At 38.2% G+C, this 20,792-nt stretch overlaps 1 protein-coding gene across 2 annotated transcripts in view; it reads left to right on the top strand.

Moving 5' to 3' along the window:
* ABCA12 (ATP binding cassette subfamily A member 12) overlaps positions 1-20,792 on the top strand; it is a gene marked incomplete at its 5' end in the record, with an annotated part of 169,674 nt that overhangs the window by 118,711 nt on the left and 30,171 nt on the right. For both annotated transcript variants that reach the window (XM_084891430.1, XM_084891429.1), the window contains 13 exons: positions 1,680-2,009; positions 3,044-3,113; positions 3,202-3,336; positions 4,318-4,473; positions 5,370-5,556; positions 8,198-8,416; positions 9,696-9,892; positions 10,558-10,718; positions 12,228-12,464; positions 12,797-12,947; positions 15,732-15,984; positions 16,596-16,682; positions 17,462-17,555. In XM_084891430.1, the coding sequence (XP_084747556.1) occupies positions 1,680-2,009; positions 3,044-3,113; positions 3,202-3,336; positions 4,318-4,473; positions 5,370-5,556; positions 8,198-8,416; positions 9,696-9,892; positions 10,558-10,718; positions 12,228-12,464; positions 12,797-12,947; positions 15,732-15,984; positions 16,596-16,682; positions 17,462-17,555 (2,277 nt within the window). The remainder of the gene's footprint in view (positions 1-1,679; positions 2,010-3,043; positions 3,114-3,201; positions 3,337-4,317; positions 4,474-5,369; positions 5,557-8,197; positions 8,417-9,695; positions 9,893-10,557; positions 10,719-12,227; positions 12,465-12,796; positions 12,948-15,731; positions 15,985-16,595; positions 16,683-17,461; positions 17,556-20,792) is intronic.

Genomic DNA, 20,792 nt, shown 5'->3' with positions numbered 1-20,792 from the left:
TATTTTTAAAAATAAAATCTGTAGCCGAGACTGGTTTGGCTCAATGTATAGAGCGTCGGCTTGGGAACTGAAGGGTCCTGGGTTTGATTCCAGTCAAGGGCATGTACCTTGGTTGCTGGCATATCCCCAGTAAGGGGTGTGCAAGAGGCAGCTGATCGATGACTCTCTCTCATCGATGTTTCTAACTCTCTATCTCTCTCCCTTCTTTTCTGTACAAAATCAATAAAATATATATTTAAAAAAATAAAAAATAAAATAAAATCTGTAAGGATTTTTTCACACCAAAATGTAATTTTGTTTTCAATGATGGGTAAACTTCCACAGCAAATCTTTGCTCCGTGCTGATTTTTCAACTTTGACCCACACGTCCCTTCCCATGGAAATATAGGTTGAGTCTTTACAACCAAGGGTGATAGGGCCGTGGAGGAGAGAGCAGTAGGGGGAAAAGAGTGTGCGGAAAGGGCAAAGTTAAGAGGAAAAGTCAGAGGCTTTTTCTCAGTGGTGATTAGTTTAAGGCCCCCAGCTTAAACTGTTGGCAGTCAGGTAACTGTTTCCATGGTAACAACTGGAGCAGAAGAGTTATCAAAATGTGATAAGTTGCAAAGGCAAAGTAAAATCCACTCTCTTGCTTGAGCACATTTCCCATTTTTTCCCCCTAGACAAGTTAAGAAGGTGAGGATTGTAAAGTTAGTGGGATATTTCTTTGAGGTTCTTTTTTAATGAAATATCAGATTTAGAAGTTTAATGTTGATTATAAATTATTAAAACTAGAAACCAGGATATCCAGGTTCCTCCCAATACCACATGCCACCAAATTCAAGGCAACCAAGGTTCAGGGTAATTTAGATCCTTCACAATCCTTTGAGTTAAGGCATAGACACATCATGTTGGTCTGTTTTTCTATGTTGGTGAAATGCCTTGACTTCTATGAGTATCACTGAGCTATTAAAATATCAAACAAGAAAGATATAGATTCTCTAAGATACCTGAGTTCATTTTGAGTGCATGGATCTCTTTTTGGAAAACAAAGATGACAAATCTGACCTAGGCCGCCAGTGATTTTAAAGATGGGGAAGCTGTGGCCAAAGAGAGAATGTCTCCCTTCAACATGTTCCCATTTTTAAATTCGTAGGAATCAGGTCTGTTTTGTATCAACCAGGGACATGAATACTGATTGTTTAGTAAAAATAAATAAATAAATAAATAAAAATTAGTTTTATTATATCAGTCACAACATGGAATTTTATATAAACTATGGAAACTATGGTTTTTTTGCCAGCTGAAAATACTCATGACAAATTTAATTTTCATGTTGTAAAATTCTTCAAGGGATACCATACATTTTCATGGTATACTCTAAAGTAATTTAATCTGGAGACATCAGTTAGATACCAGTTAAAAATCGAATTATAAACCCACACACAAATAAAACCTCTAAATCATTTATTATTTCATTATATTGGGGCTCTCTGAGAACATACTAAGATGGGCTGGAATAAATGGTCATATTACTTTCACAGAGCAAGCATGGACACATACCTGACTTACAAAAACTATAAAGATGCCTACCTCGTTCACATATGCGCAGTGTCTCTGGGCATTTTTGCATGGTATAGAAAACTTATTGTTGGAGAACACATCATCTTCAGCAGCAGCTAACATTTTTTTCCTTTTTACAGTACATGAAGATGATGGGTGTGAACTCCTGCAGTCATTTCTTTGCCTGGCTGATCGAGAGTGTTGGGTTTTTGCTGATCACAATTGCCATCCTCATCGTTATCCTCAAGTTTGGCAATATTCTTCCCAAAACCAACGGGTTCATTCTGTTCCTGTACTTTTCAGACTATAGCTTTTCAGTCATCGGCATGAGCTATCTCATCAGTGTCTTCTTTAACAACACTAACATCGCCGCGCTGATCGGAAGCCTCATATACATCATTGCCTTCTTCCCGTTTATTGTTCTGGTCACCGTTGACGATGAGTTGAGCTATGTAGTGAAAGTATTCATGGTGAGTCCACTGTCACATGGAATGGCCAGTGTGTGAGAAAAAGGGATCCTTTTTGGTTTTCGACTTTCCAACTGAAAATACAGTTATTTAAATTAAAATGTTTAGTGATTGCAAAATAAGCGTAATTTTTTTCTACGTCATTGTGTACCCTACAAGCACAAGACTATGAAGAAGAAACACTTTCCCCACAGTTTCCAAAACCATAAATGGACTCTGTTAAGAAATAGTTCCTGAAGAAAGAACAGTGAAACTGTAACCTGTCAAATTTTAAAGATCCTCAAAATTTCTTACTTTAAAGCCTCTGTTAATGGAATTATTCTCTCAGATGAATGATTTTGATGTTTTCATGACATACAGTATAACTCACAGGCATAAAAATAAATGCACTAAAAGCATATAATCAATTTTGAAAAAAATTTCTTTTTGCTTTTTAATTTAATAGTACTAGATTAATTTAAGAATTTTAGTGAAAGTATTAAGATTATGACATTTGGAAAGCATAAGTAAACCTCTTTATTGACTAAGAAGTTTCCATAAAAAAATAGAAAGTGATACATAACTTTCATTTAACTTTGACTACTTTAGGTTTAAACAAAATTTATAAAATTTTAATTTGTTGCAATAATAAGTATTCAATCAATTGATATTTTAGTTTATTTTCTCATAACACTTCTATTAACCTGAAAGCTACTTATGAAGTAAAAACATCACTTGGCTCCTATATTTCATTTGACTTTAGTCTTAACATTGAATTACTTTGTACTTACTTATTTTTAAAAATTCTGAGCAACCTTTAATACGTTTAGGTGTATATTTTGGATTTCACACAAATCTTTTCCAAGTCACAATTTTCTTGATTTTGTTCTCTGCTATTCCCTCTTCTCCTCTCTCAGAGTTGTGGCATGCTCGGGACGGGACCTCTGCATTTTTAAATATGACTTTACATATGTCCAAAGTTTTAAGTGTGTTAAGATTCCTTTGGCAAAATGTATGAAATCTGTGAGAAGTCTCATTGCGGTGTGTTCTCTTCGCAGAGTCTTCTGTCGCCCACGGCGTTCAGTTACGCGAGTCAATACATCGCACGCTATGAGGAGCAGGGCATCGGTAGGCTCACTTTCTTAAAGAGTGGGTTTTCTCTCTCACAACTGCAATGTGTCTCCCCCAACAGTAAACACATGTGCTCACTTTGCAGGCCTCCAGTGGGAAAATATGTACAGTTCCCCCGTTCAGGATGACACCACCTCCTTTGGCTGGCTGTGCTGTCTCATTCTAGCTGACTCTTTCATTTACTTCCTTATCGCCTGGTATGTCAGGAATGTTTTCCCAGGTATGAACATACTCATCGACTCCTACATATTTTCTGATATTTTATTTACCATATAATAATCTCCAAAAATAAATCAGTTAGATTCCAAAATTAACCAGAATTTTTCTAAAATGAGATAGTGTGCTTGGGAGTTCCTTCTCTGGTGCTTCTTTATAGGATGGAGTGAATTAAGAAGCATGGGACCCAGTCTTTCCAAATGGGAGTGTAAGGCCAAAGCCAAGTCTCTTAATTCTAAGGAGAATTTACCAAATTCTAAAGGAAAATGACTAGTTGGGTTTTCCCCTTCTTGCTCTCAAGTAGTCATCATTTCTAACATGCTTGGGAGTTTTTCCATTAAGCCTTGTTTATACTGGTACATTTTTGTAAATGAATAAAAGAGTATTATTATAAATAATAGTATAAAAGACAAATAGGTAGATAGAAATAAGGTCAGTGGTTACCCGGGACTTGACCAGGAGCAGGGATTATTTGCAAATGGGCATTAGCGAACCTTTTGAAGCTATAGAAATGTTCTAATATGTGAATTGCACAACTTTATACATTTACTAAACATCTGACTCTACTTATAATGAGTAAATTTTATAATATATAATCATACTCCAATGAAACTGTTCAAATAGGAAAGAATAAAAGAAAAGCTATCTTTTACTTTACTTTTTAAAAATATTTTTATTGGTTTCAGAGAGGGAGGAAGAGGGAGAGATAGAAACATTTTGCCTTTTGCGTCCACAGCCTGGGCATATGCTACAGCCAGGAATCAAACTGTGACCTCCTGGTTCAGAGGTTGATGCTCAACCACTGAGCCACAGAGGCCAGGATACTTTTCTTTGAAAACCAAGACCACTCTTTAGTTTTATATAGTATAAAAAAAAAAAAACACACCATTTCCTGAGCCATATATAGTAATATGTTATTTAGCTTCTGATGCTTGATGTTGACAATCAATTAATAGTTATTTTTTATAATATATTTTTATTACAGGTACATATGGCATGGCAGCCCCGTGGTATTTCCCAATCCTCCCTTCCTACTGGAAGGAGCGATTTGGATGTGCAGAAGTGAAGCATGAGAAAAGCAATGGCCTTATGTTTACTAATATCATGATGCAGAACACCAACCCATCTGCCAGCAAGACAAGTAGGTCAACCCCATGTGTTATTATGAGAGAAGTGATATAAAACTTACATGACTAGTGATTTCAATTATGCTTTCATAAATGGCAGAATTATACTTTTCATCATGGATGAATATATCCACACGTATGTGTTTGGACTCTTATGGAGATTAAATTGTGGCTTTTTCTGGGCTCCTTAGCTCAGTTGATTAGCATATGGAGCTAATTAGTCCAATATTGCAGATCCCTTTGTGGTCCAGTTAGACTCACACAGAGAAAAATTTTGTTTCTTGGCCATAGTCTGCACCCCTAACTCCAGCCATCTGTCACTACTCATAAAGAGTAACCAAGTAACAGCTATGGATAGTTTATCACAACCCATCACCAAATCATCAACACTGGACAAACAGAATAAAACTCATGTCTTCCTGACATTGGATGAGTAGTGTCATTTGTATAAAGTAAGGATTGTCCATATAAGTGGTCCTTTTGTGATTCCTGAAAGAGATGCAAAGAGTAGTAGTTAATGAACTGGTTTGTGTAAACCACAGATCTGAGCTAATGAGATAGCCTTGTCACTGTAAAATCACATTTATTTCACAAGTCTGGTATCATCTAGCCAAACAAACCTTTGACTTGTTTTTTTCAATATTTGAAAATAAGGCAGAATTCAGTATAATGACACTGCTTTCTGGTACTGCATTTTTCTGAGAGAAGGAAGGACAATATAAACCTTGGAGGATGTGGTTCCACACTCTTACTCATTCTTTAACCAAGAGAGGAGTCTAAACACTATTAACAGATCATTTGTCTCCAGAATCATTTTTTATGTAGAGGGTTACAATTTAATTAAGAAGAAAGTCTAATTTGTGGTTTCTTTCTTAGTGAGCTTACAACACTTCTCTTCATTTCTCTTGAGGTCCTGAATACATGTTTCCTTCCAACATTGAGCCTGAACCTAAAGATCTCACAGTCGGCGTTGCCCTGCATGGAGTCACAAAGACCTATGGCTCAAAAATTGCTGTTGATAACCTCAATCTGAACTTCTATGAAGGGCATATCACTTCATTGCTAGGACCCAATGGAGCAGGGAAAACGACGACCATGTAGGTTACTCTTGAACGCTGATTGTCACAGAAGCATGTTATTTAATATTTTCTTGCCTCTTTCATAAGATATAAAGCCGTTATCGCTCCCAGATGGATTAAGATGGCTCAACCTGTATACAAAAGGATGGAGTGTAAATCAGAGATCTTAAACAGTGAGCACAAAGGGCACATCAGCCCGCCAGACAGGTTTCTTGGTTCCACCAAGTGCTGGCCCACCCAGCACTTCTTAAAATTTTTATTTCACTGCCAATATTAAAAAAAAAGGGGGGGGGGTTCTAATAAAGAACAAAAAACAAGTATCCTTGGCATCTCTTAGATAAAATGGAGTTTGGGCAACATTGAGTCCCCAGTCTTGGGTCGGCACATTTGGTTGGGGTTTATTAGTGACTTTTTTTTTTCTCTCTTTTTAAAAATATATTTGTATTAATTTCAGAGAGGAAGGGAGAGGAGAGAGAGATAGAAACATCAATGATGAGAGAGAATCATTGATTGGCTGCCTCCCGCATGCCCTCCACTGTGGATCAAACCCGCAACCCATGCATGCGCCCTGGCCAGGAATCAATTTGTGACCTCCTGGTTCATAGGTTGATGCTCAACCACTGAGCCATGCTGGCCGGGCTAGTGACTTTTCACTTAAAGGGGACACCTGCTTTCTGGTTTTTCTCTGGTCCCCATCAACCCATACTATGTCATGTGCCCAGGCTGTTTCACTTTGCATTTCTCTCCTGGCTCACATATAAGCTTGAGTTAATATGCTCTGGTATAAACACACCCAGCCCCAGCTGCTCCTTTACAGGGAAGCCTCATAAAGAAACAAAATAATCACCAGCTCTCAGATACAGATAAAAAAATAAATAAAAATAAAAATAAAAAAAAAGACAGAATTGGTGTAGGAGCTGTTCTTTCTCACTCTTCATTTAACTAACATTTTCCGGTGTCTGAGTGGAGAAGAGAGTCTAAACGTTTTAGAAGTGACATTGTTTTGACTTTTGTATTGTTTTATTTGCTATTCACTTCCCATGCTTCCTATTGCTTAGCTGGACATCAGCTCTAAGACACTGTGGGTGCTCTAGCCCTTATTTGAGAAAAAGCGTCAGTTGCTGGATATCCTATTTAGTATCGTCACGAGTAAATTCAGTGACTGCCAAAGCATATTCAAATTAATTTATTGTGTAAATAAAAGGGGACGAAGGAAGGTCATGAAACGAGTGAACATGAAGCCATGCTACATGACCTGTTTAAATTCAGAGTTGGCTTTCTTGTGTGAATAGAATGAATAAAAGGCAAGGTTTCTAACAGGCAACAGAAGGCAATCTAAAAGGAGATGGAGAGGCTTTTGAAGAGGTTGTCATTTTAACCAAAAGTCACCCTCTTACTCTGCTGAATATGAACTTTTAATATAAAGAATGAAATAGGTTATATGCGTGTTTTTTATCTTTATTGTTGGAAAGTATTGCATATGTCCCCTTGTTCCCCACATTGACCTCTTCCAGCCTCCCCTCACTTCCTGCCCCCCACCTTACCACCCTGTTTTCTGTGCCCATGGGTTAATGCATATATGTATACAAGTTCTTTGGTTGGTCTCTTCCCACTCACCCTCTCCCTGCCTTCCTTCTGAGGTTTAACAGCCTGTTCCATGCTTCTATGTCTTTGTGTTTCAATGCATTTTTACGGGAAGTATTGCTTATTGCATGGATCCACTCTGTAATCCACATTGGTCACTGAAGCTCTTAGCGTGAGTTAGGTACTGACACAGAGTGGTGAGAAAACAGATCCATTCCCTGAACCCATCATGGAGCTTATATTTTAGTGAAGAAAATAATTATAAAATAGCTGCCCATTTCACTCACCATCAAAACTATGACAAGAAATTATCCAGGTGAGAATATTCTGGTCACAGAGTGGAGAAGGGAGCTGGTGATGGCCAGAGAACATGCAAGGAGTAGAGTTAGGAGCCTACAGCGGCAGTAGGCATGTGGTGATGGGGGCTTGCGCTGTGGTGGTGGCTGGAAAAACAGAAAGACACTGGTGTAGGTATGAGGCTAAGATAGGAGGAGGATGCAGAAATAACTGGGTCTGAGCCTTGTGCAGCCACGGTAGGCATGCACTGTATGGTGAAGGAGGTACTATCACTGAGGGCATGGGGTTGAGTTCAAAGATTGTAAGTTCGGGTTTAAACAAATTGAATTAGACAGAGGACCCTGGAAGCTATCTCCTTTTGGATGTATAAAGCAAGCCTGGAACTGAGTGATGAGATTTGGGCTAGAGATCTAAATGTGAGACTAACAGCCTATAACTACTATCTGATGCCAAGGAAGTACACAAGTTTGCTGAAGGTGAGCAGGTACCGGCAATTAAAAAGCCCAAGAATTTCTGTCATTATTACCACCACCACCCCACCATTTTCATCATCATCATTATGCAGTATTTATGTAACACATTCTTAATCATTAAAGGCTTAAAAGTAATTTTTATTGTTTTATTCCCATTTAATACCATTTTCTTTCATAGTTTAACCTTATCTGAGGAGATAGACTATTAACTTTTTTTCCCCCTAACAACTGAGATGTATTTATTATTCCTAAAATCCAACTTCAATGGTTGGCTTACACCTGCTCTATCCTTTCTTCACTTCTAGCTCCATGCTGACTGGGCTGTTTGGGACCTCAGCAGGTACCATCTTTGTTTACGGGAAAGATATCAAAAAGGACCTGCACAACGTGCGGAAGAGCATGGGCGTGTGCATGCAGCATGACGTCCTGTTCAGTTACCTCACCACCAAGGAGCACCTCCTCCTGTACGGCTCCATCAAAGTGCCCCACTGGACCAAAAAGCAGCTGCACGAGGAAGTGAAAAGGTCAGTGGCAGCAGGAATGAGAATGTGTGTGGGTAACTCTTCTCCAAGAGAAGCCACGCTGTGGTGATAATACCAGTAGGGAACATTTTCTTACAAACAAGTTGAGGTTTAGGTTTGTTGTGTGTGTGTGTGTGTGTGTGTGTGTGTGTGTGTGTGTGTGTGTGTGTTGGGGAGGGGAGTTGTTTGTTTGTTTATTTTACTTCTCTGGTCTCAAATACATTTAATGCCATACAGGTATTGTTTAAATGTCTTCAATTCTGGCAATATATGGGAATATTGCCCCAAATCCTCTGTTTCTAATCTCTATGACTACTATGCTGATTCAAGCCTCCTAACTGGACCCCCAGTTTTTGCCCTCTGTTTTATAGTCGATTCTTCAAAGAGCAGCCCGGCGACCTTTGTAAACTGCAGGTCAGAGTAGGCCATCCCTGAGGTCCTACTTGACCTGTTCCCAGTCTCTCTTCTGATTCATTTCTCTCAAAGTTTACTCTGCTCTTGGCATGCTAGCCCAGATGCATCCTTGCTGTTCCCTCTACTTAAAGCAGCTTTTCCCAAACATCTATTTGACTTACTCCTCCACTTCCCTGGTCTTTGACAAAATGTCACCTTCTGAAGAGGCTTTCACATATAATGTAAGTTCCTAAAACATCATGCCCCAGGCACTATTTATCTCATGCACCCTTATTTATTTATTCACTCGTTTATTATTTATTTAGAATAGATTTTTTTTATTGATTTCAGAGAGGAAGGGAAAGGGAGAAAGAGATAGAAACATCAATGATGAGAGAGAATCATTGATTGGTTGCCTTCTGCACACCCCTTACTGTGACCTTCTGGTTCCTATGTCAATGCTCAACCACTGAACCACACCAGAGAGGTTATTTTTTATGGCCCTTATCACCACCTAGCATATTGCATACTTACTTGGAAACATGTTTATCATGAGATACACAGAAATAATAACTTTATGGGTAGGAACATTATCTGATTACTGGTTTTCCACTTGTACCTAAAACATGGTCTGGCACCAAAACATAAGAAACTCCATACACATTTGTCAAATGAATGGATAAAATAATGAGACACATATTCCTATGTGTTGTAAGCTGAGCATGCATTTTACACTTTCAGCTAGATGATAAATAATAGAAAATTATGGCATGAATTTTCAATAGTTTATTGCATTTTGCTGTGCATCTTTATCATTGAGGATACTTACTAAATTTTTGCTATGTTCTGATGCTCTGTCAAAAGTGATCGCCATACTTTCTTTTTGAAGGACTTTAAAAGATACTGGACTGTATAGCCATCGTCATAAGAGAGTTGGAACATTGTCAGGAGGCATGAAGAGGAAGTTATCCATATCCATAGCTCTCATTGGTGGATCAAGGGTGGTCATTTTGGATGAACCGTCCACTGGAGTTGACCCATGTTCTCGCCGAAGTATATGGGATGTCATATCCAAGAACAAAACTGGTATGGATACTTTCTTATCACTTCTCCACCCAATAGTCATAGGTATGCTCCCTGGAATACACACAAGCAAACTGAAGCCTTTTCTGTTTATAATAATCTTCACTGAAAGTCCCACAAGGGCTCTTCCTTTCCCCAAGTCTTCTCTTTCCCAGCTAAATTTCTGGGACAGTGAGTTAATATTAGTGCAGTGCCCACTGTGAGTCAAGCACTTAACTGGCCTTTTTGAGAGCACAGAAATCCAATAGAAGTTCCAAATTCTGCCTAGAGGAGTTTAGAATCCAATTAGAGAGACCAAGCATACACAAATGAAGATAAACTGAAAGCAGACTAAATAAGTGCTAACAGGATGTGAAGCAGAGAGCAATCAGAGTGGAGATGATTAATCAGAGAGGAATATTCACAAAGTCTTTAAAATCACTGCTTCCTAGTGATGAAAGGAGGGGGGAGACGGGAGGGTGGGAAAGGGAGAGAGACCCCTAAATCCTCAGGAACACTCCATCTGAATTCCTCTTTGTTCCCTTTGGAAGCTCCTTCTGTTCGTTTTCCTGTTAGCTCATAACATGTGAGTCTTCTCATAAATCACAGGATGTACTGTGCTAACTCTATATATCTTAGAACTGTATTTTCATTTTTCATTCTTTGTTGTTCTCCTCTGTGTTTTCAAGCCAGAACAATCATCCTGTCCACGCACCACTTGGATGAGGCCGAAGTGCTGAGTGACCGCATTGCCTTCCTGGAGATGGGTGGGCTCCGCTGCTGTGGGTCACCGTTCTACCTCAAGGAAGCATTCGGGGATGGGTACCACCTCACGCTCACCAAGAAAAAGGTTTGTGGGAGAGGAAACACCTGATTATGGGGTCCTGAGTGAATTTTGGATGAAACAGGGGCAGAGTCTCTCCAACTTTATTCCTTGCTAAAATCCACTATTCATATGTTAGATTCATGTTTTTCAAACTTGAACAAGCATCAGGACACCTGATATGATGAGAGAGACTTCTAGCCCCACCCCAAGAGTCTTGAATTCCATAGGTCTGAGATGAGGCTCCATATTTACTACATTTCTAACTGGGTCCTGGATGGTGCTGGTGCTCCTGGCCTAGGATCACAGTGAGAACCATGGTCCTAGGTAAAGAACGACTTATTTCCTCAGGATCAGCCTTTCATTTTCCCCAGCACTTTATCCTGCAAGGCTAACAGGTAGATTTTTCTACCCTATCCAAAGCAAATTATTAAATTATGTTAGTATAGTTTTGGTAACATTATTATATTTAAAATATTTTTCTTGGAATATTAGTGTTTATTGCATGTAACATTATTATATTTAAAATCCTTTCTCTTGAAATATTAATGTTTATGACTAATTATTTTGTATCTACAACCTGGCAATAGATTTATTTAGTATATAAAAAAACAAAAATTAAAAAAAAAATTTTAAGCAAATTAAGAGAATATGGCATCATATATTTATTTTCTGGTCAGTATTCCTCAAATGGCAATGTGGAGACCAACTCAGGCAGACCAATGGTGCTTTTCTTGTACATCTTTGACAACCAAAAATGCTGACGGAGGATCCCTGTACTGCCTAAAATAGCATATGATTTATCAAAGTGTGCAAGATGTATATCAGTTTTGACCACTGATATTTATTTATCTAATCATCCTGATGTGACTTTCACATATTAAAAAGTAGTTTACTTTTATATTCATTAATGCACTCACATTTTTTGGTAATGTGTGTGTTATGCCTTATGTGCCCAGGGCACTGTTCTAGGCATTGGGGATCTTACAGATTAAAATCGCTACCCTCTTGGACTTTATATTCTAATGGAATGTGGGGAATTTAGGTGATCCAATTAATAAATATATTTAATTTATTAGCAGGTGATAAATGCTATGGGTAGAAATAAAGCAGAGAAGGAAACAAGGAATGCTTGAACGATGCCATTTTAAGTAGGGGAATAAGAGAAGGAGTCTCTGGGAATGTGACATTGGAGCCAAGAGTTGGAGTTGGGGAGAGAATGAGCCATGTCACACAGTCTGGGGGCAAAGAAGCAATTGAGGCTCTGAAGAAGGGCTGCATCTGAGCCTGAAGAACTCTCACACAGAATGGAGACTGTGGTTTCAAGTGATGCAGAGGATGGAGAAGAGGTTGGAGAAGAGACAGGGAGAGGAGGGAGAATGGAGCCAGAATAGCTCTTTGCGTACAACTATAGGGACCCCTAGTGGGATAGGGACCCCTAGGGGTGGACAAAAAGTATGCACTACTCTCTGATGAGGGCCCTTGAACACTACACGAAAAGACAAGGGAGTATTTAACCGCTGTTTTCGCCTCTAGAGTCCAAATCTAAATGCAAGTGCGATATGCGACACGATGGCTGTGACAGCGATGATCCGGTCCCACCTCCCAGAAGCCTACTTGAAGGAGGACATCGGGGGAGAGCTGGTTTACGTCCTTCCTCCATTCAGCACCAAAGTCTCAGGGGCCTACCTGTCACTCCTCAGAGCGCTGGACAATGGCATGGGTGACCTCAATATCGGGTGCTATGGCATTTCAGATACCACCGTAGAGGAGGTACTTCTGGACATTTCTTAAAGCTGATACAACTTGCTGTGCTCTTAAAATAATGTGCATTTTTTTAAATAAAAGAAATATTTTTAAATTAACACGTCATAAAATCTTAAAATTATCTCAATATAATTCTTATGTGAGACTGAATTCTAAAAAAATACACATGTTGTTTTAGTTAGAGAATACCTATATTTTACATACAAATGTGTCCAATTAAAGTCACACTTATTTGTCTCAATTAACATGATAAAAATTCAAAGTCAAAATTGAGCCTAGACACTAGACAAGATATGCGTATTTTATGTTAACAAAGGGTTCTGTCTTTTTCTTTCCAGGTCTTTCTGAACTTGACTAAAGAGTCACACAAAACCAGCAATATGAGTCTTGAGCACTTGACACAAAAGAAGATTGGAAATTCCAGTACCAATGGCATCTCAACTCCTGATGATTTATCTTTGAGCAGCAGCAACTTCACAGACAGAGATGGTATAAAGCTAATCACATATTTTGCTTAATGTCAGTAAATGGCATAAATGAGAAAATCACATGACATTTTAAATTTTAAAAACTCAACTTTAAATTTTCTTTCTAAATTAAAAAAGATGAAAGAAATATTAGCTTTCTCTTTTTAACATAAAAACATGTTTATTGAACTAAATCAAACTTTCTAAAAATGTTTTCAAGAATGTGAAAGAATTTCCTTGTTAAGGCACTGATGAGTATTCCTCCAGCCTCCAGTAGTCATTTTCAAGATGTAACTTACTACAATCTCAGATTTGTGTTCAATGCGTTAAAATCCTTCTTGCAACTGGTGCTATTCCACAATGAACAAAGTTACATTCACTGACTATTATTAGACACTAGAGGCCAGGTGCATGGATTCGTGCATGGTTGGGGGTTCCTCGACCTGGCCATCAATCAGAGCAGGACGGGGCCTGTCAGGACTGGCCAGCCAGGGGGAGAGACCACAGGAGGTTGGCTGGCCATAGAAGGTTGGCTGTGGGAGCACACTGACCACTAGGGGGCAGCTCCTGCCTTGAGCGTCTGCCTCCTGATGGTCAGTGCAGGACATAGTGATAGGTCAACCAGTCATCCAGTCATTATGGTCACTTAGGCTTTTATATGTAAGTGAAAATAATAGACATTTTAAAAAGTTAAAAATACAATCATCACTCCTTTTGGAACTCATTGGAAAACATGTCTTACCCTTCCCACCTCTCTGAACAATCCAGGTGCTGAGAAAAGTCAGGCTCTGAGCAATCCAATCTCTGAATGGATGAGGTTGGACCTAAACACTCTGACTCTAAAATAAGAGGTCCCTCTCCCCATGTTTTTCACACAATGTATGTTTGAAAAATTGTGTTTCTTGACATGACTTTGAGGAATTGAGCTCTTTTGAAAATAACTTTTATTCAGTTATTCTCTTTCTGACAGTTAATTTATTTCTTTGGATACACTATTTTTTTTAAGGAAGCATATAGTAAAATGATGTATAAATTATGGAGTAGTCATTTCAATAGTTTGCTGAAATTTATAAAAGTCTCTAGGAACAGAACTTTTCATCAAACATTTGCCTAGCTCCAAAATTCAGAAAAGGAAATCTCTAATGTTTGTATAGTTTGTCCTCTGCCATCTTCCCCATTTATCATTTTTTTGGGGGGAACAGAGCTGTCGAGTCCATTGAATTGAAGACTTTGAATGTGGTCATCTGCTTTAGGAAGTGCATGTTCTGTGTTTGTCTCACAATTTGAAACTCTTCGTCAGTCAAAATGTACCCATCATTGACATTATCTTTTAGGAAGTTCCATTTGATCCACCTGTAAGCCATTCTTAAGAAGCAGAATTTTCTTAAGAAACAGAAAAAGCATGCTAATTAACTTAATATATTCAGCTCCTTCTGAAACTTCCCTCTGCAGAGATACGACTTTTCATTTAAACTTGTTCACTCTGTTTAATTGGAGTTCATTTTAAATTAAGCAGCTTTGTATTTGTCCTTATCTGCTAAATGAAGATCATGATGCTTTGTGCTGCATAATTTGTGATGAAGAATTTAAAATATCCACAGAGTGGATACTGTCAAGTTATCACATGCATGCTTGGCAGCAGGCCTTAGGAGAAAATGTTATATTTGGACCTGATGTTGGGGGGTGTTGCTCAGATGATCAGTTGTAAGAGCACTAAGGAGGAAACGGTTTATGGCCTCCACAGTTGCTCTGACTCTTAGAAGCCATGGAATTTTCCTCAGCACCTGAAGAGCATTTTGGAAAGGAAGAGGGTCGAATTTTGCCTAAAAAGATCTTTGTGATTCTAGTAGAAAAAATGGAGTTTGAAATGCCATAAAAGTACACCAAATTTCTAAAGAGAATGTAATGAATAAATGTTTGATCTAAAATTATACTTTGGAGGAGGCATATTCCTTTCGCCATGTTTAAGGTGAATTCATTGGACTTCACATTAAGAATGAGAGACAGTAAAATAAAACATGCTATAACCCTAGCTGCTTTGGCTCAGTGGATAGAATGTCAGCCTGTAGACTGAAGGGTCCTGGGTTCAATTCCCATCAAGGGCATATGCCTGTGTTTTGGGCTTAATCTCCAGTAGAGGGTATTTAGGAGACTAGTCAATGATTCTCTCTCATCATTGATGTTTTTATCTCTCTCCCTCTTCCTTTCCCTCTGAAGTCAATAAAAATATTTTTAAAATATATACTATAGGTATAAGCCATGCAAAAAATAAATAAGTAAATAACAAATATTCTTATTTCAAAAAAAAAAAAAAAAGAAAGAAAAGAATGAGAGACAGTGAGACTTATAATGACTAAGTTTTCCACAGTAGGAATGAGTTCTTAGTTGATATTCTGGTTTCCATTTATCTTATTTGAATTCAATGTCTTGTTAGAAGCTATCTCTTTGGTATTAATAATTAGTCATACATATTGAACCTTCACTGAGACTGGAGATTGGGGACAATGTTCATTCATAAACTTCTAGATGTCTCTTTGGCATATGAAACTATGATGTAAGTGACTAATAATATTTTGTGCATAGTGATTTATAATTTTCAAAACACTTATACATGAAGCTCTATGAGATGGAGGGGTTTAGCCCAAAGGTGATAAGTAAAGAGCTAAATCTAAAGTCTAAATCTTTAGAATATAAGGTTTTCCCGCCATATCACATTATGTCGTCTCTCTGTAGTTTTTGGCGTAACTTTATTATGTGATGTATCAGGACTTCTCAGAACCATCTGAAATCTCTTTTTCTTAATCAGACAAAATCCTGACCACAGGAGAGAGACTGGACGGTTTTGGACTGTTTTTGAAGAAGATAATGGCTATCCTCATTAAGAGGTTCCACCACACCCGCAGGAACTGGAAAGGTTTCATTGCGCAGGTCATCCTCCCCATCGTCTTTGTGACCACTGCCATGGGCCTCGGCACACTCAAAAACTCCAGCAACAGCTATCCCGAGATCCAGATCTCCCCATCTCTTTACGGGACCTCTGAACAGACAGCCTTCTACGCGTAAGTTCCCTTTCTTGACCTAAAAAGATACTTCCACCTAGCTTCTAGAAGTACAGTTGTGTCTGAATGAATGGGATGAATTGCTGAAGAATAAGAACTTAGGAACTACAGTAGCTACTTTTGTCAAAGGATGGGACAGTTAGATTTATTGTGACCTGACACTTCTATTGCTAGCACATAACTTTGAAGAGTTTTTGCTTTTGCCAAAAATAAAGTTTTAGTAGATCTTTATTTTTAAAGACTAGACTTTAATCAAGAGAGTCAGGTTAGGTATGGCTTCCCAACCTATTGTAATATATATAGCAAATAACTATTAGTCTCACAAATTGAATAATAGTGCTAGAATTCTGTATAATATAGTGCTGTAGATACAACAGGTGATCAGTAAACTTACACGACAATCAAAAGAATAACAAGGCAGTCAAAGAGATATGTGTGTTTATCTTTTTCTGTGATACTCTTTCCCTCTATGGTTAAGTCTTTCTTAGATATTTAAGATGGCCGTCCCATAGAAAAGCTATTTCATTTCTTCAAATTATTCATGAGCATGAGGTTAACATGGGCGACAAGTGAAGGAGTCATGAATTTGTTTCTGTCTTTTTATGTTGCAGGAATTCTAACCCACGCACGTCAGCACTGGTCTCAGCAATGTGGACCTTCCCTGGCATTGACAACATGTGTTTGAACACCAGTGACATGTGAGTGCTTCTTGTTCTTATTTTTCAATGTTCTACTTTGTGTGTGTACATGTGTGAGAGGGTGTGTGAACAAATGGATGTGTAGTATTCGGCTGGAGGAGGGCAGTACACTGATATAAATGTGTTTAATGGATATTATCTATCTCCTTTAGTTCATTCCCTGGCCATGCTGTAATAATAAAATGTAGATGCTTTATGGCTTGTAAAGGTCTTTGGTGTACATGTTTTCACTTAACAAGCAATACAGTCCTGTGAAGTATTAATCCCATTTTTAAGATGAAGAAACTGAGGCTCCTAGGGACTAAGATTCTTTTATAAAGAAATTTAGGTAGGACGTGGTATAGCTAAAGCTGAGGCCCAAGTCTTGATTCCAGTTCCCATGTTTTTGCACTAGGTAGTGTTGCTTATTCAAACTTCAAAGGTAGTACACAATACATGTAAGCCTGACATTAATGCACCATTTTGCTAAAGAATTCCCTTCCTGTCAGAGGAGAGAATGGAAAGAACCAAGACAAGAAATGGGTCAAAAAACCACTTCCTGCCAGATTAGGACAATTTTGTGAACTTTGGTTTTAACGCTGTTTAATTACTAAGTGCTCTCTATTAACTTCCCCAAAATGTCAGATTACTTGAAAATGGTAGTACAATGTACATTCCAGTAATAAAAAAATCAGTAATCTGTACAGGACCTGAATTCAATAACTAACAGTCTCTCCTATGCTCATGCATAAATATGAGAACACACACATACCTCATTTCAATATCAATTTTACTTGCAGGAGCTGTTTAGCAAGAGGCAGTCTGGGAAAATGGAACAGCAGTGGAGAACGGATCAGCAACTTTGGAGTTTGCTCTTGCTCAGAAAATGTCCAGGTGAGATGAAATTGTTAGTGAAGTAGGAAAAAGAAAAGAATAAATATCAAAACTTGAAGGATATATCTAGGTTACCAAAGAGTCAGTATAATTTCATTTTATGGAAGCTAGTAGCTCAGAGATGTGGACCTGGGCAGCTCAAAAATATTGGCTTTGAACTTCAGGTCACTGTTGTAAATCCATCTCAGGACAAATTTCCAAGGGTAGGTAATTCTATGACGCTCTTCATGGAAACTAACCAAAGATGAGTTTTTGGTTTCAGTTCACTTATAACCATAAAGCTCTATATTTCATACAACACAATGGCACCATAACTGTCATATTTGAAAACACAGCAAGCCTGCCACTGTGGTGATCAGCTAGGAAGTCAGTAATGTAAAGTTCAAAACAGAGCTCCTTTACTTCTAAGCAACACCTCCAGAATGCAAGAAAAATCCATGCTCTGAAAGAAACAGGAAAGATGGTCCAATTATCACTTACCCTATCTCTATCCTATGGATACACACCTTACGCCTATCAATTCAGTAAGCTTTTAAGAAAAGCAAATTCACTGGGAAATTAAATGGAGCTGAAGAAGAGAGATCACTATGAATCTCTGAGAGTCACTATGTTATCAGCTTACTTCCCCATGGGGAAGAATCTAGCTCTCTACAAAGTGTCATAGGATTGTACCCTGAACTCTCTTTGTAAAAGATGTTGGAATGAAAATGTTTCTTGTAAATGCAACCTGTCTTTGTGTTTTCATGCAAGACAATTACTAACAGTAAAAGCTGGGGTTCAATTGGCATCTTTTGAGATTTTTGCATATTTAAGTATTAGCCTTACCCAGTACTTAAAGAGTTTTCTAATCCCGCCTCTAATCTATCTAATATGGAAATCCATGTGGGGTACTAGCCTCAAGGTGTGGGACAGTGTATGAAGGGATGGAAGGAAAAACTGGAAAAGTGCTATGGCTTCCCAAACTACTGTTCAAAGCAGTGAAACATGGGAAGCTATAATGGAAAGTAAAAAGGAAGTGCAGAAATTTACAAGCATAAAAATAAGTGACTAAAACTAAGCTCTGAGATTGGTTAATAGACATGTACCAAAGCACTTAAACAAATGTGTGATTATAATGTAAGATGTTAACAATAGGCAGACTGGGTGAAGGGTCTGCAGGGACCCTGTAGTATATGTACTTTTCATTTTGGAATAATTAATATTTATACAAGAGGCCCTGTGCATGAATTCATGCACCAGTGCGGTCCCTCAGTCTGGCCTGTGGGATCAGGCCGAAACTGGCTCTCTGACGTTTCCTGAGGGGTCATGGATTGTGAGAGGGCGCAGGCCAGGCTGAGGGACCCATTGGTGCACACATTTGGGCTGGAGAGGGATGCAGGAGGTTGGCCAGCTGGAGAGGAAACAAAAGAGGGCTCCAGGGTGTGTCCTGATCAGCTGGACCCCAACAGCAAGCTAACCTACTGGTCAGAACATCTGCCCCCTGGTAGTCAGTGCACATCACAGCCAGCAATTGAGTGACCTTAGCATATCATTAGCATACTATGCTTTGATTGGTTGAATAGCTGACTGGATGGTGGGATACTTAGCATATTAGGCTTTTATTATATAGGATGTGTAAGTATTAGATTTATACTTATAGGAAATTATTTTAGGTTTTGATTTAGATATATGTAAAATTGAGCTCTGACACCTAAGTTTGGTACTTTAAAACTAATATAACTCAAACTTTTGTTTTCTAATCTTCACCCAAGGAAATGCTTTTTATTGATTTTTAGAGAGAGAGGAAGAAGGAGAAAGAGACAAGGAGAGTGAGAGAAAGGTGAGAAACATCAATTGGTTGCTTCCTGACCAGGGATTGAGCCCTCAGCCTAGGTATGTGCCCTAAATGGGAATTGAACCCACAACCTTTTGGTGTTTGAGATGATGCTCCAACCCAACTGAGCAACCTGGACAGGGTAATAACAAACTTTTCATCCACTTCTATTAGACCCTGAGAACATAAGTCTGCTAATTTGGGACATTTTTTTCTTCCCTGTGAATTATTGAGAGAATTTTGAGTCATCTTAGTGTTCAGTGTTGTTCTCCAAATATATCAAGCTTGTCAGTACAGTAAAAGAAAAATCGCACATTAGTTGTGTTATTATTTTTTTTTTACTTCAAGTGAACCCTAAATTCAAGTATAAGCTCTCTCCATATAATAACGATTTGTTCTAATTTCTTGGCCTAGGCAGATGCCTTCCTTTTCAAAGCTCTTTAAAGTCAGGGAGAAGTCAATTAATATTTGACAAAGGAAGCAAGGGCATACAATGGAGTCAAGACAGTCTCTTGAATAAATGGTGTTGGGAAATTTGGTCAGATACATGCCAAAAAATGAAACAGGAACACCAACTTACACCATACACAGAAATAGACTCAAAATTGCTAAAGGACTTAAATGCAAGACAGGAAACCATAAAAATGTCAGAAGACTTCATAGGCAGCAAAAGATCAGATATTTGTCATAGCATTATCTTTACTGATTCAGCTCCTAGGGCAATAGAGACTAAAGAGAAAATAAACAAATGGGACTACATCAAAATAAAAAGCTTCTGCACAGCAAAATAAACCATCAAAAAAAATAATAAGAAAGTCTACTGCATGGGAGAACATATTTGCCAATGCTATTTCAGATAAGGGTTTAATCTCCAAAATTTACAGAGAACTCATATAACTTAACAAAAGAAAGATAAACAATCCAATTAAAAAATGGACAAAAAATGGACTGTCATTTTTTTAAAGAGGACATACAGAAGGCTAAGAGATATATAAAAAGATGTTCAAAGTCACTAATCATCCAAGAAATGGAAATCAAAACAACAATGAGATATCATCTCACACCTGTCAGAATGGCTCTCATCAACAAATCAACAAATGACAAGTGCTGGAGAGGATACGGAGAAAAAGGAACCCTCTTTCACTGCTAGTGGAAATGCAGACTGGTGCAACCACTGTGGGGAACAGTATGGAGTTTCCTCAAAAAATTAAGAATGGAACTCCCCTTTGATCCAGTAATCCCACTTCTAGCACCATATCCCAAGAAACCAAACACCAATGAGAAAGAATATATGCACCTCTATGTTCATAGCAACACAATTTACAATAGCTAAGATTTAGAAACAGCTTAAGTGCCCATCGTCAGATGAGTGGATTAAAAACCTGTGGTACATCTGCACAATGAAATACTATCCCGCTATAGAA

The sequence above is a fragment of the Pipistrellus hanaki genome (genome assembly GCF_964339955.1).
Source record: "Pipistrellus hanaki genome assembly, chromosome: 8".
Classification (NCBI taxonomy): Eukaryota; Metazoa; Chordata; class Mammalia; order Chiroptera; family Vespertilionidae; genus Pipistrellus; species Pipistrellus hanaki.
This window is presented reverse-complemented; position numbering and strand designations above follow the sequence as displayed.